The sequence below is a fragment of the Gopherus flavomarginatus genome, chromosome 9 (assembly GCF_025201925.1).
Source record: "Gopherus flavomarginatus isolate rGopFla2 chromosome 9, rGopFla2.mat.asm, whole genome shotgun sequence".
NCBI lineage: Eukaryota > Metazoa > Chordata > Testudines > Testudinidae > Gopherus > Gopherus flavomarginatus.
This window is the reverse complement of record NC_066625.1, coordinates 89,425,521-89,443,301: the sequence shown is the minus strand read 5'-3', so window position 1 is coordinate 89,443,301 and position 17,781 is coordinate 89,425,521. Positions and strand designations below refer to the sequence as shown.

At 47.0% G+C, this 17,781-nt stretch overlaps 1 protein-coding gene across 5 annotated transcripts in view; it reads right to left on the bottom strand.

Moving 5' to 3' along the window:
* Positions 1-17,781, bottom strand: part of PAQR5 (progestin and adipoQ receptor family member 5) — a 41,150-nt gene that overhangs the window by 13,112 nt on the left and 10,257 nt on the right. For 4 of the 5 annotated variants that reach the window (XM_050967598.1, XM_050967597.1, XM_050967596.1 and 1 more), the window contains exons 2-5: positions 7,727-7,953; positions 5,036-5,163; positions 4,600-4,805; positions 1,309-1,435 (exon numbers count right to left, since the gene is read on the bottom strand). In XM_050967598.1, the coding sequence (XP_050823555.1) occupies positions 1,309-1,435; positions 4,600-4,805; positions 5,036-5,163; positions 7,727-7,867 (602 nt within the window). In that variant the 5' untranslated portion in view covers positions 7,868-7,953. The remainder of the gene's footprint in view (positions 1-1,308; positions 1,436-4,599; positions 4,806-5,035; positions 5,164-7,726; positions 7,954-17,781) is intronic. The other variant, XM_050967600.1, reaches the window with a different exon arrangement.

Sequence of the window (17,781 nt, the reverse complement as noted above, 5' to 3'; positions counted from 1 at the left end):
CAAGACAAGTGGGATGGTCTAAAAATATCAGTTCCTAATTCTGCAGTTCACATAATACTTGGTACTAAAATTAAAATGATGGAGGCAAACCTGCAGCCCTGACTCTAGTGAGTAGTCAGTCCTCTGCGAGTACCCTACAGAACGCAGTAGAGCTACTTCTGTAAGTAAGTGGCTGGATCAGGACCCATCTGGGACACTCAAGCTTTGCAGCATGATTTTGGGTAGACCCATGCACTGCTATGCTATCAGTTTGTTCCTCTCTGGAGTTGCTTCTTTTCTCTGCTACAACAGAATCACCTCTGCTACTGTTCCATTTTGTTTTGATGTTTTACCTTTGGGGATTCAGCTCTCCCTGTTCTATGGCAATATCGTTTCAAACATATTTACATGCCAACGAAGGCCCCGGGTGTGTACTTAGAGCCACTACAGCTGATAGTGAAGCACTCCTCAATAAGCAGAAGCTATTGTGGTGCTTTGTCCTGTAATGGACACACATGCTAACAGGAAAAACTGGGATCACTCCTCCAATAAAAGGACAATTAACTAATTACAGAGGCAAACTGTGTGTTATCCTAATGATAGAGATTAACCTTCTACAGAAAAGGCTTTAAAGAGCATTTCCATCATGAATTAAGATTAAAAAGATCCTTTTTGAGATTTGGTAGGTAATTCATAACCAGAAACTAGCTGAGTACTATGGCAGTTTTTAGAAATGTTGCTCAAATCCAGATTCCATGCCAGGATACTTTCAGTCTATAATAAAGTCAGATTTTCAGGGCAGTTAGATTTGAATGATTTTCTCATGGTAAGCATACAGTACACATCATGTTTATTACCCTTTAGAAAGGAGGTAATTGGTGTGAGGCCCCAATCCTGCAAACCCTTACGCATGTTCCTAACTTTATGTCCATGAGCAGTCCCCTTGACTTCAACGGGACTATCTAGGTGTTTAAAATTAAACCCATGCTTAAGTGGTTGCAGCACAGGGGCCCAAATTTCTTTACCCTATATATCAGGCACACTGTAGTTAAAGAAAAAAAAAAGTTACTTTAGGCAGACATATTAAACATAGTAAGTTAAGATACCAAGCTAGCTTTCAGCAACTCTAAAAATAAAGCTTTACCGATAAGTTATTTCACATGCTTTCTTGTGAAGCTGCTCTAGCTTCACTGTGTGACATGGTTCTAAAATTAAACGTCCTTTACCCTTCCCTTTCCCCAGTGCACACAGTGTTGCATATTCCAAAGCTACATTTGTAAATAAACCTGCTTTCTCAGTCACAGTGGGATAATCAGAAGGTAACTGTACCTGGAGTAGCAGGAAAGACCAGTGCTAATGACCGTGTTAAGCACAGCAATGGGTACATAACAGTGATGGAAAGTGCTATTGATCCATTCTTCTGGGAAAACATACGTTGAATAAGCAATAGCAGAACCTGAAAATAAAATCAGTGCCCAGGTTAGTTCTGAATGTTATTAGTGCCCTTCAGTAACCTCCCGGGTAATTTGGTAATCTTGCAGGTTTCAAACAAGCAAACCAATGTTATCCCGTATATCCTGTAGGCAGATCCTAAATATATTTCAGAGGTAATGAATTTCAGAGGTGATGAGCACCTGTAGCTCCCTCTGCAATTAAAGAAAGCTGCAAGGAAGGACAGGATTTCAGCACGCTGGAAAATGCAACAATTGATTTTTAAATAAGCCTCCAGATTCAGGGGCAAGGCTATCAGAAAAAGTCCATTGTTGTTTCAAGCTGACTGATATTGGATATGTAATGTTGTAGCTGTGCTGGTCTAGAGACAAGGTGGTTGAAGTGATATCTTTTGTTGGACCAACTTCAGTTGCTGAGAGAGGTGTCTGTCTCTCTCACCAACAGGAGTTGGTCCAGTAAAAGACATTACTTCACCTACCTTTGTCTCTCTGATAGTGGATAATCTGCCATGGACTTGATCAGAGGTGTCTGCGAGTGGACTAGGGACCTTAATTTAACACATGTAAAAGACAAAATAAAGAAAAAAGTTTCATCATTTCAGATACTAGGTTAAACACTTAATTAATCAGAGCTTTGAAACTGGCCTGTATCACACAGGAGAGAAACAAATTGACTTAGGACAATAGCATTCCCCTATGCATTGGCAGCCCAGCCTGATAACATTCTATTCTAGCTACGTTTATACATCTTTTTCTGTTAGAAAAAATTAAGGCAAATTATCTATCCCTGAGCTGATTCTGTTCTCACTCACATTGGGTTTTATGCCTGTGCGATGCCATTGACTCCAGCGGAGTCCCTCTTGATTGACCCCAGTGTAAGCATGAGAAGAATCTGGCCCAGAACCTTTTGTTTTTTCTTGTTGTAAAGTGACAGAATTGTAGTGTGCTTCAGCCTGCTCCTTTCAGGTATTTTACAAAAAACGAAGAGCCCCACCCTGCAACCAGTCCTAAATCAGGCATTTTCCCCTGCAGTGACTGCTAGGGCTAAGTCAGGACTGCACGATCGGACCCTTCAATGGATTTTTTTTAAATTGCAGTGGAGATGTTCTTATGTTTCTGTTGTATGTATGTGGTTGCCAGTGTATATGCTTTCTTTACTGTCATTCATATTTATGCTTGAATTATTTCATTAAGTGCTGAAGATAACTTTATTGTTCAGTTGCTGTCAGCAGGACTTCCTTGTAACAGAGATGACGCATCCCACGGAGCCCATACCTTTACAAATATAATAAATAAACCCAAAGGCAGTAACTTTATGTCAGGATATCTCTGATTTATAAACAAGACAGCCAGGTCCCTCTGGATCCTTATGTAGCTGCAGATTAGACACATCACAGAGGGGAAACTCTGACTCAGAGCAGGGTACTTTCAGCAACCCCTTGTATGACTGTGCACTGATAAGAATTACCAGCAACTTCAAAGGAGGCTGGACATGTCCCATGATAATAGATAAAACATGCTATGTTGGTACTGCAGGAATGCAGAACATCTGAACCAGCAGGTCAGGGCTAATTTACCTTATTTAGTTTTGGGGGGGGGCTATGGGGATATGGAGCTATTTGGATTGTGCAATTTCATCCTTTTACTCTGGGCATTAGCAAAATGGCGACATCTAAAAATGTTGGTGACAGGTGTTTTACAAGCCACGGGCTGCTTCAAATTGAAACAGCAGGTATAATCCACTGTAGACAAAAGCATGGAATTAATTTACAAATGGTGAGATGGCCTGCATCTCCCTCGATGGTATCAGTAAAAAAACCAGAGCTATTCTCACACGGGTTGCATGTACTCAGCATTCTTTCTATAGAGCCATAACAGTGTCAGGGCACCGCTTTTGTTCCCTCTACCCCCAGGATTAATCATTAACACACAGCACAGATTCGTGATAGAAAAAATTCACAGTTTTACTTCAACGCTCCCAGACAGAGTGACTTTACCAAATGTTAACATGCAGGACTGTACTTCAACGTTCTGTGGATGGTAGTACAAGTATCTAGTAAGCCTCGTCTTTGACTTCGGCAGGCAACAGAGTTGGATTAAGTGTGTGTCTGTCTGTCTCAAGTCCTGGGTGTGTCTTCAACACAGTCATGTTGCAACAGCTAAGGACAAGAGGTCCTCCAATCTCCCCTTGCTAATTGGTGGAGCAGGATTTCAAGGTGGCATGTGAAGGAAGCACTAGTGAGACGGACCCAACAGCTCCAGGGAGATGTCATCTGCCAGGCAGGCAGCGGGATACGTCCCCCAGCTGGCTGTTCGGCCACAGCATGCACCAGCCAGGGCAAATACCATGTATTTCCAAAGGAACAACTGTCCCACTGTGCCTCCCATAGTCACCCCAGAGAACCCAGCCCTGAGAGTGAACCAGCAGAGCCCATGCTCCTCCTCTTACTTCCAGCCCAGGTAGCATTTGGTCCCTAATTTGCTGTGGTTGCATAAAGGGAAAGAACCCTAATTCTTGGGTTGATGCAGGACTTGACTCGGGGGGAACAAAGGAAGCTTTAAGCCCCTTTTCAGCTGTCAATCTCTTGGTTCCTGGCATAAATACCAGCAGCCTCGGGACTGCCTGTGTGACTTCAGGCAAGGCATTTAAACTCTGTGCTTTAGTTTCTGTAACATGGGTATGACAATACTTCCATACCTCATGAAGGTGTTGTGAGCCTTACTTCATTAATGTTCATGAAGTGATTTGAGATCCTTGAGTGGAAGATGCAAAGCATGAATTATTATTAACTGAAAAACACCTACAGCAACCCTAAAATACTTAAGGCATTAAAGACGAATGAGAAAAAAAAAAAGACATTGGGCAACTTTTTCAAAAGTGCCTAAGTGACTTAGAAGCCTAAGTCCTATTTTCAAAAGTGAATTAGGAGCCCATGTTCCATTGACTTTTAATTAGATTTAGGCTCCTAAATACCAAAGGCACTTTTGAAAATGGGGCTTAGGCCCAGATCTTTAAAGGTGTTCAGGTACATAATTCTTACGGATATCAGTGGGAGCTAGGGGCCTAAATACCTTTGAGGATCTGGCCCCTAAGTCACTTGGATGCTTCTGAAGATGTTGCCAATTATTCTGTTACATATTTAACAAGACAATGTTTGGAGACTCTTACCTAAACTGTACATACTAAGGGCACCATAATCAAAGAAATAACAAATATGTCTCGCCTGGATGGACATCGTACTGAATGTGTGGGCACAGCTGGATGTGAAAGGATAAATGCAGCACGTGAGCATGTAGGCAAGGAAGGGCCAGGCATACGTGTCGTTCCAGACATCCAGCGAATAGGCCAAGGCAAATAACTTCCATAGGAAGTACCTGAAATAGAAAATACTGAGTTAGTACCTTGTGTGTTACTAGTGAAATCCCACCCCATTGTTATTATTTGAGTTCTCAGTTATATTTTCCCTGTCCCTCCATTGGAACACAGTACATTTCCCACCCAGGTCCCCAAATCCTTCAGTCGCCCTCCATCACAAACAGCCATTGGCTTAGGGTGATTTTAAACATTTGAAAATACAACAGTTAATAAAAACCAGCTCAAGTACCAGGCAGGCAAAAAATGTGTCCATATATTTAGCGTTTCATTTGTCATCTGGAAGACGCTGAGGAGACAGTCTGCTGCAGAACTTCTTGGATGGCGATACCCAAACAGGATGCCCTGCTCTCGAAACACCTGCAAGGGGATGATTAGAAGCGCGTCATTTAGATGGACTGTACAGTCTGTATATTTCACACTGTGTCACAGGAATTGGAACATGAGATGCCCAGTCCTGCAGCAAAACTCCCACTAAACATCTCTCTGTAAAAAGAGAACTTTATCAAGCTGCAGTGCAGGTTATGGTAACTATTTAATTCAGAAAGCATGCTACAAAGGAAGGAGAACACATGTTAATGGTGCAGTAGGGTTGTTGCAGAAACATGGTTGCATGTTCTTATCTAGGACATGGGCTCAGGGGGTGAGGAACAATCGAGGTGATAAACAGGGTCATAAGAATGGCCACACTGGGTCAGACCAATGGTCCATCTAGCCCAGTGTCCTGTCTTCTAACTGGTGCCCCAGAGGGAATGAACAGAACAGGTAATCATCAAGTGATCCATCCCCCGTTGCCCATTCCCAGCTTCTGGCAAAAGTATGAGGATCATAGGGAAATTCTTGAAGAGGACCTTGAGCTCAAAGGACACGTACATATAGGAGCTGACCCTCGATCTGCAAGCCTGCAGCAGAACTGTTGGCAATGGCTGGTCCGTCAGCTGCTGGCTGCTCCTAGCCTCTGTCCCCTCAGTGGCATGTAGAAGCTGGGCTGCAGCTCAGCTCCAGCCCAGCCCATTTCTGCAAAATTAGGTCATTCAAAAAATTTGCAGTGCCTCCATTTGGGAGCCACACGAGAAACAATTTGGGCCTGGTTTTCAGCATTGTTGAAGAAAATAGCAGCTGTTGGGTCCTCAGCAATTCCGAAAATGAGCCCACTTAGTTAGGTGCCCACTTCTGGACTAAGGGTATGTCTATACTGCATGTGGGAGGAAGCCTGCCAGCCTGAGTCCACAGACTTGTGCTGGCAGGGTTTGCGCCAGTGCATTATAAATAGCAGTAGGGCTGTTGCAGCTCGGGCTGGAGCTGGCTCTCAAACCGGCATGGTGGGGGAGACTTGAGAACCCGAGCTCTAGCCTCAGCCACAATGTCTACACAGCTCTTTTCAGTGTGTTAGTGCAAACCCTGCCAGCACAGGTCTGGGAGGCACATTCCCAGAAGGGTCTGGCTTCGGGCACCCGTTTCTGAAAATCTCGTCCTTTAAGTTCAGACTCTTCCAAAAATTAAAACTCATTGCATCACTCCACTATCACAGTGAAGAGCAAGCAATGTCCACCTAGACAGCTCAGAGATCAGTGTATGATAGTGTCCTTTCCAAAGGCTAGATTACGCCATCTTTACACAGCAAGTCATCAACTGAAGTCAGTGGGACTCCTGTTTGGATAAGGTGTTATTTAACATGAGCAATGATGGCAGAATGTGGCATGAAGTAGTAGTAGCTAATGTTCCAGACAGACTTCAAGTGTCTCTAGTAACTTTATATGTCCGAACATTTTAAGATCAGGAAGGAACATAGAATTGAATCGCATCTCAGAGACGTAGGTTATAAATGTGGCACAACTCTGAAGATAGCTGAGTGCCACTATTGTTTTAACAGAGATCTTACCTTACGTTAATGAGCCCATTACTGCAAATAATTCCCCTCAATATCCTCCCAGTGTCTTTAAAGAACAGCACTTGCTAGATGTGACTCTTTCTAACATTACCATGCCTAGGTCAGAGCACTAAGCTTGCTTTTGAGATACTCAGACAGTTCCTAAAATGAATCTGATTCTTCTTTATCTGAAATTCAGGGTCTGACTCTGATTCTCTAACCTAAGCAAGTGAAATACCCTCCCTGTGCAAGAACAGATGTTTTCTTTACCTTGATGTGACCAAAATCAAGTCAACATTAAACTGCAGCGTCTCCTTAGTTTTTCTAAATCTAAAGTAATCATAGTAAAAGCCAAATCTGTGTGTCGTCTTCTTGTAAATAGTTCTACTATCCCCAGTGGGAAGATGGGCCAAATTTCATTCTCCACCTCTTTTCTGAATAATTAGGCCAATTTTTTTTAAAAAATGGTCACAATAATTGGTCAACATTTTTTAACTAAAAATATTTTCATCCAATAAATGGCTCTCTTGTGAAAACAAAATTGTATGCAACAAAACTCAACATTTTTCCTTCTTCACAATTTTTTTTTGCTTTTAGTTTGTGCGCATACAGGTATTTAAATGAATTAAAATATTATTGAAAATCGTTATCAAAATATTTGATCAAAAACCTGGTTTTTGATGAATGTAAGTTTTATAACCATTTTATAATGTTTTCAATTAAAAAAATTAAAAATACACTGAAAAAAATTCTCTGCACTGTTTTTTCAATGCTTCTCTTTCAAATGCTTCAGAACAAAAAGTTACACAAAACAAAACAACTTCACCGTTTCAAACATTTTCCACAAAAATAGGTTTTTTTCCCAGCCAGGTCGAGGGCCACTGATTTGGACATAGGGTTTGGCCAACCTGCTTTGATCAAAGGAGTCACATGTAGAGCATTAGAAGAAAGTTATAATTAAAAAGAGAAGTTGTAGCTGAGGTTTTATTAGGCTACTGAGCCCACACAGGTCAGCAGCCAAATAGGAGATACATTTAACAAAACCTTACTTACCTGAGGCACTTGATTAATACTGAGTTGCCTGGGCAACTTCCAACTCAGCATTGTGTGTTGGGCTAGGCGGGGTTGATTTTGGCTCCGAATGCTTGTTAAAATCTTCACCTCCTTAGAGACAGACTCCTGCGTAGTCTTCATCTATGGCCTCAGGCCAAACTCATCGTCATTTACACCTTCCTGTCTCCTCGCCCGGCTTGTTTCCAAGCTCCCCAAGCGCTTTGGTGCTAGGGAGAGCAAGAGAACAATACAAGGGAGATTGCTATGCAAGAGAAACAAACGAGGAATGGGCCCCGGGCCAGGTAACTGGATTCAAACCATCACTGGCAGCTCTAGCCTGTGTCACATCCCTATCAGCTGCTCTCTTTTCTGTTTCTATACCAAGTTAGGGTGCCAGTTTGGGATTCTTGGGTTTAGTGAAGGCAGGTGTGATGTGGAGGGCAAGACAGTGACATTCACCCCTGTGCAAAGTCTATGCACAGATTATGTCTCACATAGGCCATCAAAATGGGTTGACGTGAAACCTATGCTCTGTGATGACCTTTTGCATGAGGGACTGTCACCCTAACGGAATAAGTACATAGAGAGACTCAGAACTGAGCACTAGATGCTGCAGGCCTTACTCAGGGCTTGATCAGTTCCACTGCTTTTGAGAGCAGAGGGTACCCAGAGCTGGAAGAACCAGCTTTGAGGCACAGAAAGGAGAACAGGGTCTCCATGGCAATGCCCTTCCTCCTAATCCCAGGGAAGCCTCTTCGCTGGATGAGGTACTACCAGACTAGGCCCAGCCCTCTGGAAACTACCAGGGGTCTCCAAGGAGGAAAGCAGTATGTTGTGTGTAACAGATCCCCTGCAAGTGAGTGAAAGCCCCGCAATATGGGCCAATTGGCAGGCCTCTACAGCACGGGCACAGGGGCTGGGAAACAGGGTAGAGATATTGGATCTCGGCCTTGAATACTGCGTGCAGATGTGATCATCCCAGATATATTGGTAATTGGAAAAGGTACACAAAAGTACAACAAAAACGATTAGGGGTATGGAACAGCTTCCGTATGAGAAGAGATTAACAAGACTGGGACATGTCAGCTTGGAAAAGAAATGACTAAGGTGGCATATGATAGAGGTCTATAAAATCATGACTGGTGTGGAGAAAGTAAATCAGGAAATGTTATTTATTCCTTCTCATAAAACATAACATAAGAACCAGGGGTCACCAAATGAAATTAACAGGCAGTAGGTTTAAAACAAACAAAAGGTTTAAAAACACACAACGCACAGTCGACATGTGGAACTCCTTGCCAGAGAATGTTGTGAAGGCCAAGATTATAACAGGGTTCAAAAACAACTAGATAAATACATGGAGGATAGGGCTATCAATGGCTATTAGCCAGGATGGGCAGGGATGGTGTCCCTAGCCTCTGTTTGCAGACGCTGGGAATAAGCAACAGGGGATGGATCACTTGATGATTCCCTGTTCTGTTCACTCCCTCTGGAGCACCTGACATCGGCCACTGTCAGAAGACAGGATACTGGGCTAGATAGACCCTTTTTTTTTTTTGACTATTTGCCAAAATCTAGCCAAATTCGCAGATTTTTGTGGTCACCCCACAACTGCATTTTTTGGTGGAAAAAAAACTAGTCTAATGAAAAATTTTACCTAAGTGTAGTTTAGGCTCTGCCTATTCTGTCATGGGGGTCCAAACTCCCCACCATTGATGGAAATACTGAGAGGAAGCTCAAATGCCCACTTGTCTTGACATTCTGGGGCCTGATGCAGCCAATCAGCCCACACTGAAAGCTCCCATCAGCATTGACGTGTGCTCCATTCAAGGCAGGATTGGCCCCTTTGCAGAATTTCACTTGTTTCTCATAGCCTTCTGTGAGTGGTTCCTATTAGGACTGGGAGTCAAGGAGAATACGCAGCACGAGTGGCATTTATTTCCTTAATACTCCATCTTGCAGCGTCTGAAATTTCCATTTATCATCACACAAAAAAATCACTCAAGAGAGAACCAGCAAAAGGGCAAGAGGACCAGCCTTCCATGTGCAGTGCTGTGCTACCACGCAGATGGTCTCTGCTCAGTTATGTTCTTGGACATCAATAGACTGGGGAGGTGAGATGAGGGGCAGGGGGGCTCTCCTTAAAGGAGTGGGGAGATGGGGGGATCCAGGCAATGCTGCCAAACCTGCAGCTGTTTGGGGTAGTCTCATCATGGGAGCCCCTCCTCGTTCCAGCCAGTATCAGCTTATTGCTCCCAGTCCAATGCCACAAGGTGTGGAATACAAACTCCTCCATGCCCAATGACAGCTCAGTGGTGTTAATAACATGCAGCCCCTGGGAAATCAGTATGTCTCCTGCTTTATCTCAACCCCTACTGGCAAACTTCCCTAACAGTAAAACACTGTCTGTCCCACCCTCTGGCCCCAGCTGGCATTGCTGAGGAGGTTGGGAGGTGGGTGGGAGACTGTCAGATGCTGAATCCTGGGCATTGGCATCTTAGGGCTAGCTTGAATGTCCTGGCAGGGAGGCCCAAATGTGCTGGAATAGGTCCTGGGGGAAGAGATACAAGCTGCTGGCTTCTACAGCAGCCAAAAGGGGCCACGCTGCATTCCTGATGTGGGAAAATGCGAAAGGATAAAGGGTGGGTGTTGCAATAGTCTGCAGTTGTTAGAGGCACGAACTCAGGACTCCTGGGTTCTAATCCCAGATTTGTCACCGACTCACTTTGTGAGCTTGGACAACTCCCTTCACCCGCTGAGCCTTAGTGTCTCAGCTGTGCAAGGAGGGTAACAAAACCTGCCTCACCAGGGTGCTGGGATGCTGAATAAACTAGTATATTTAAACCTGTCTGGGACAGGGGCAGGGGAGCGGCGAGCCCCTTTCCATGGTTTCAGCAAACTCCCAGCCTTTAACAGGTGCAGTGATGGTCAAAAGTGCTCCTTAGCCTTTCAGAATTAAGCAACTTTGCTCTCAGCTTCGCTTAGGCCTGGTCCACACTACACTGTTAAACCGATTTTAACAGCGTTAAATCGATTTAACGCTGCACCCGTCCACACTACACTGCTCTTTATATCGATTTAAAGGGCTCTTTAAATCGATTTCTGTACTCCTACAAAACGAGAGGAGTAACGCTAAAATCGATATTACTATATCAATTTAGGGTTAGTGTGGATGCAAATCGACGTTATTGGCCTCATTCTTTTACAGTAGCTACCCACAGTGCACCGCTCCAGAAATCGACGCTAGCCTCGGACCACGGACGCGCACCACCGAATTAATGTGCCTAGTGTGGATGCGCACAATCGACTTTATAATATCTGTTTTATAAAATCGGTTTAAGCTAATTCGAATTTATCCTGTAGTGTAGACGTACCCTTAGGCTACAACAGAAACAGAGAATTGAAAGTGAATGCCTATGGAAGGTGTTTGTAGCGCCATCTACAGGACACCCCTTGGCACAGAAAGGGATTGAGGTTTCCCATACTGTCCCATAACTTGCTAACTCACAGATAAATGAAGCGAGTTCATTAAAACAAACATTCTGCTGAAACCATTTCAGAGAACACTCGGTTTTCTAACCTTTTTTAATTTGTTGGCTCACATTTGGCACGTTGCTGTTAGTCCTGGCATGGGAATGATTTTCTGACAGGATTTACAATCACGTTCATTTATTCCCAAGCGCCTATTTGAAGCCTACCTGCACAGGGCTGGGTTGGCAGACTAATTCCTGAGGTTTCCTCTGAGGGGTGGGCATGCTGGGAATGCATCCAGGGCCTGGGGATGCCCCTCTTTGGACTGGCAGGTGAACGCTGAAATGTCTGTGCACTGCTCACAGTTCCCTAGAGCTTTTTTGGTGTCTGTTTCTGCAAAACCTTGCCAAACGTCTAACTCAAGCAGCCTCTTCCGATTCCGGACAGCTTGCTTTCTGCATTAGAGACAGGGCCGGCGCTTCCATTTAGGTGACCTAGGCGGTCGCCTAGGGCGCCAGGATTTGGGGGGCGGCAATTCGGCGGCGGGGGGTCCTTCCGCTCTCCAGGTCTTCGGTGGCAATTCTGCGGTGCATCTTTCACTCGCTTCGGGACCTGCCACCGAAGTGCTCCTAAGACCAGGAGCACGGAAGGACCCCCCCCCCGCAGGGCACCAAAAACCCTGGCGCCACCCCTGGGACGCCCCCACCTCAGATCCCCACGTCCGGCTGCTCACGGAGCACGTGGTGCTGAGCTGGCGGCTGAAGCCAGAGCACTGGGAGCGCTGTGCAGGCAGCCCCGAGGCACAGCCCCTGCTGCGGGGCTTCCTGGAGGGCGCCGCGGGGCAGCCACTGCTGCTGCTGGTGACGCTGAACCTGGTGGGGCAACTGGAGCTCAGCACCAAGCTCCCCGCCAGCCCCGGCAAGGCGCTGTTCTTCCTGTGCAGGGGGCCCGGGCTGCTGAGCACTCCACCAGGCCCCGGGGAGCTGCTCTACAGGGACCTGCCTGCCTCCTCCCTGGAGCACGTAGCCGCTCTGGTGGAGGAGGTAAGGGGACCGTGTGTGGGGACCCCCAGCATGGGGGTGGCTGGATGGAAGCCCAGGAGCAGCCCCTTCCCCTCCGCAGTTCTGGGTCCTGGCGGCTGGCAGGGACCGACCCCCGCGGCTGCCCCCCTTCTGGCCTGGCTCCCAGTCTCTAGCAGCCCAGGGAGCCAGTGAGGTGCCCAGCCTGGCCGTGCTAGTGCCCCAGGTCCCTGGGTGGGGTTGGCACCAGCAGGGAACCTCTCTGGTTCCCACCTTAGTTCAGAGATCTGTGACCCATCCCCACCCTCGAGGCTCTCTCCCCTCAGCCTGGCTGAGCCGGAGGTGGAGGCTGAGGAGCTGTAGCCTGGCCAAGCAGTGGGGTTTTGTAGCTCAGGGAGCAGCAGCTCATGCATGGGGAAGCAGAGATGTCAGGGTCAGTCCCTGCTGTGGTGATTCACCCCGGGGTGTCCCCAGGGACACAGGTTACAGTGGTAAAAAACAAGTTGCTAAGGGGTTGTGTGCAATGTTAAGGTAACATCAAGGAGAACAAGTTGCCAAGTGACAACAATGCAAAACTGGAACACACACAACACAGTGTAACACCATGTATCTCGGTACATCAGTCCCACACATCCCTGTTCCCAGATATCATCCATTCCCAGAGAAAAGCTGCTCTACTTATCCACACTCACAGGCCACCCAGATCCCTTAACTCTGCCATCTGTAAGCCCCAGGCTAGCCCAGCAGGGAAGTGTTTACAAAATCAAAACCCATCTGTAGACAGGGCCTGTTTAATGCCAGTGTTCCTATGGGATTAATCTGTGTTTCTCATGGTTAGCTTGAATCTGGATCATCGGATGCATTTTTGAGGGAGAGGGATAGCTCTGTGGTTTGAGCATTGGCCTGTTAAAACCCAGGGTTGTGAGTTCAATCCTTGAGGAGGCCACTTAAGGATCTGGGGCAAAAATTGGTCCTGCTAGTGAAGGCAAGGGGCTGGACCCAATGACCTTTTGGTCCCTTCCAGTTCTAGGAGATAGGATATCTCCTTTCATTTCCATTTAGGACTTGTCAAGAATCACAACTATATGTCCTTTTTGTTTGTAATCTTAATATTGTGAACTAGAATATGTTACCAGTATTTTTCCCAATAAAAGTGTCACCTAAAGAATTTTTTTAAAATAAACATTTATTTTGAATGTGTTCAGTATGAATTTAAGATGGGAAATCTGCACAATGATAAGAGTGTATGTGGAAATAGGTGTAAATGTGGCAGTATTTTGGAGTTGGCATTGTTATATTAAGACTTTGAACCTTCATCTCACAGTTGTAGGCCACCAACCAAGTTATTTTGATTTTGTGGGGTAACATATTTGTTTATGTGGAGCAATATTATATCTCAATCTTTTTGATGGGTTCTGCAATTTGGTAAGTCATAATTGCACAGATTGCAGTGTTTGTGTGCTGTGACTTTGTTTGTAAATGGTGACAGGTAGCATATGAGAGGACTTGTAAGCTCCAGCTGTTATGTAGAATTTTTGGGGGTGTAATGAATAGTTTTAGATTGATGTCACTGGGGCTCCTTTGGTCATGTGTCCTGAGCAGGGTGCATGTGCAGATCTCTGCTATGCATATTTCTTTATGTAGCTTTTTGTTCAGGAGCTGTAAGCATTGTTCCATGGCATTCCACGGAGGATAGAGTTAAGGGTCTGACTGTGGTGACGATAGCTGAGTAGGACTGGTTGGCTGGGGGAATGGGCAGTGTGTGAGTGAGAGAGAGAAGAGGAGGGGTGTAGGTGAATGGTTTTGTGCTGTGTTTCCTAGCGTTGTGCATTTGGGTTTTGCGTCGCTGTCTCTCAGCCACCTGAACTGTTTTTACAAAGTGTCTTTTGTGTTTGAATTTCCTGGTTTTCTTGAAAATAGAGAGAGGCAGGCTCAAGAGGACTCAACCAAGGAGGCTCCTTCTCCTCCCCTGTGCAGTCGCTTTGCACCTGCTGTGTGTGCAGAGTAGGGTGAAGCTGGGCTGGCACCAAGGGGCTGCATGGCTCCCCTGGGTGAATTGCACCAGGGGCTCAGTGCCAACCCCATAGTTTCTTCTGGCACGGGGGATGTTTCAGGGCAGATCGAGGGCAGGAAGAGACAGGATCCCCTGGTACAGTGATGCCTATAGGGACTATGGCAGTGGGAGGTAGGGAGGGCAAGCTAGGGCTTTCTGCAGGCTGCTCTGACCTGCTACTGTGGCCTCTCTGTCCCCTGCCTGCCCCAGCATCACATCAGGGAGGTGCAAAGCCTCCCCTCTCAGTCCCTGCACTGACTCAGGAACCCAACCTGCTATAGAAAATCCACACTCAGGTTGATCATTCATGACGCTTCTCTGATGTGAACAAACTGCACTATTGGGCTGAATCAGCCACTCGCACTGGGGACAGGAGCAGGCCCTTCCACCCAGGGTGAGGCAGGCCGTGCAGATAAGCCCACAGCTTTGTGGCGATGCCTCCTACGGGAACACCTCTGCTTGTGTTACATGTGCTGCTCTTTGGCAGAGAGACTGAGCTGAGCCTGAGGGCAGTGCAGGCAGGGCCGGTGCAACCATCTAGGTGAGGCGCTGGGATTTGGGGGGCGCCATTTTCTTCAGCAGCAATCAAGGCGGCCGAATCTTTGTCCGCTCCGGTCGCCGCCAGCATTTAGGCAGAGGGAGCTGGGGCAGGGGAGTATGGGGAGGGCCGCCTGCAGCAAGTAAGCGGGGGGCGGCCCGCAGAGGAACTCCCCCACCCCAGCTCATCCCTGCCTCACCTCCTCCCCGAACACGCTGTAGCTGCTTGACTTCTCCTGCCTCCCAGGCTTTCGGCACCTAAGCTGACTGGCACCGCAAGCCTGGGAGGTAGGAGAAGTGAAGCAGCCACGGCGTGCTCGGGGTGTTCGTGCGTGGAGCAGGGGTGAGCTGGGGCGGGGGGGTGCCTCAGGGCGGAGGGTGGGGAGCTGCCACGGAGGGGGGCTCCTCAGGGCCGGGGGGCGCAAGGTGGAAGTTTAGCCTAGGCGTGAAACATCCTTGCACCGGCCCTGATTAGAGAGACCGCTTTCTTTCCTTTTCTGGCCACTTCTCACAGCGTGCAACTGCAGAGCCCTATTTCCATGCTCTGTGCTAACCTATTGCAGGCTGCTGGAGTTGAATCAGCAACTCTCTAGCTCCAGGTCCCCAGACTTCTTACAGCCTGAACATACGTCCTACCGTGTAGACAAAGATTGTGGCGAAGGGTCATTTAAGGGTGAGTATCCAAACATATATTTTATCAGCTTGCCTCGCCTTCCAGGAGGCCTGTAGCCAAGTGTTACTAGCACGGTCACATATCAGTCGCAGTGCCTGGACAATATTTAAAGCAGTATTATCCAAGTGACAGACAAACTGGCACCACAAACTTAGATTTGAAAATGGCTGTTTCATTATATTCTATGTCAATACACACTTCTTGTGACAGACAGCCCAATATTCCATCTTCCCCTTTTCTCTTGTGCATAATGTCCCCGTCACAACCTCACTAAGGGTATGTCTGCACTACGGGATTATTCCAATTTTACATAAACCGGTTTTGTAAAACAGATTGTATAAAGTCGAGTGCACGCGGCCACACTAAGCACATTAATCCGGCGGTGTGCGTCCATGGTCTGAGGCTAGCGTCAATTTCTGGAGCGTTGCACTGTGGGTGGCTATGCCGTAGCTATCCCATAGCTCCCGCAGTCTCCCCCGCCCCTTAGAATTCTGAGTTGAGAGCCCAGTGGCTGATGGGGCAAAAATCATTGTCGCGGGTGGTTCTGGGTAAATGTTGTCAGTCATTCCTTCCTCTGGGAAAGCAATGGCAGACAATCATTTCGCACCCTTTTTCCCTGGATTGCCCTGGCAGACGCCATAGCACGGCAACCATGGAGCCCGTTCAGCTTTTTTTTTTTTTTTTTTTTTTTTTTTTTTACAGTCACCGTATGTGTACTGGATGCCGCGGACAGAGGCGATACTCCAGCGCTACACAGCAGCATTCATTTGCTTTTGCATGATAGCAGAGATGGTTACTAGTCATTCTGTACCGTCTGCTGCCGGTGTAAATTGGTAATGAGATGACGGTTATCTGTCGTTCTGTGCTGTCTACTGCTATCATGGGTGCCCCTGGCTGAGATCTGCCGGGGGCACAAAGGCAAAACTGGGAATGACTCCCCGAGTCAATCTCTCCTTTATGGTTTCTAAAAATAGAGTCAGTCCTGCCTAGAACATGGGGCAAATGTACTAGAGAACCAGTGTATCAGAGAGCACAGCTGCTCCGTGTCAGATCCCGCAGAAATGATGAGCTACATGCCATTCATAGGGGGTGCCCCTGCAACAACCCCACCCGTTGCTTCCCTGCTCCCCCAACCTTCCTGGGCTACCGTGGCAGTGTCCCCCCCATTTGTGTCATGAAGTTATAAAGAATGCAGGAATAAGAAACACTGAATTTTTAGTGAGATAAAATGAGGGGGAAGCAGCCTCCCAGTGCTATGACAGTCCAGGCACATTAAGCAGTGCGGGGGAGAGAAGCCCAGCATCCCGCTGCTATGACAGTCCAGGCGGGACAGAATCTTTTCTTTACACAGGAAAGGAAGGGGGCTGATGGAGCTCAGCCCCCAGTTGCTATGATGAAGACGGTTACCAGCCATTCTGTACCATCTACTAGGAATGACCAAGAATCATTCCTATTTTCACCCAGGCGCCCCCTGCCAGCCTCACCTGCCACCAGGGAGGGGAGAGGAGCGGATACTGCTCTTCACTGCCGCAACACCCCGTCTACCAGCAGCATTCAGTAGACATAGGGTGACATTGAAAGAAGTCAAGAAACGATTTCTTTCCCTTTTCTTTCACGTGGGGGGGGGGGGAGTAAATTGACGAGCTATTCCCTGAACCACGCCGGACAATGTGTTTGAACCTACAGGCATTGGATGCTCAGCCAAGAATGCAAACACTTTTTGGAGACTGCTGAGGACTGTGGGATAGCTGGAGTCCTCAGTACCCCCTGCCTCCCTCCCTCCATGAGTGTCCATTTGAGTCTCTGGCTTCCCGTTACGCTTGTCACGCAGCACTGTGTAGCCTGTAGATTTTTTTTTCAAACGCTTTGGCATTTCGTCTTCTGTAACGGAGCTTTGATAGAACAGATTTGTTTTCCCATACAGAGATCAGATCCAGTATCTCCTGTACGGTCCATGCTGGAGCTCTTTTTGGATTTGGGACTGCATTGCCACCCGTGCTGATCAGAGCTCCACGCTGGGCAAACAGGAAATGAAAATCAAAATTTCGCAGGGCTTTTCCTGTTTACCTGGCCACTGCATCCGATTTCAGATTGCTGTCCAGAGTGGTCACAGTGGTGCACTGTGGGATACCGCCCAGAGGCCAATACCATCGATTTGCAGCCACACTAACCCTAATCCGATATGGTAATACTGATTTTAGCGCTACTCCTCTCATCGGGGAGGAGTACAGAAACCGATTTAAAGAGCCCTTTATATCGATATAAAGGGCCTCGTAGTGTGGACGGGTACAGCGTTAAATCG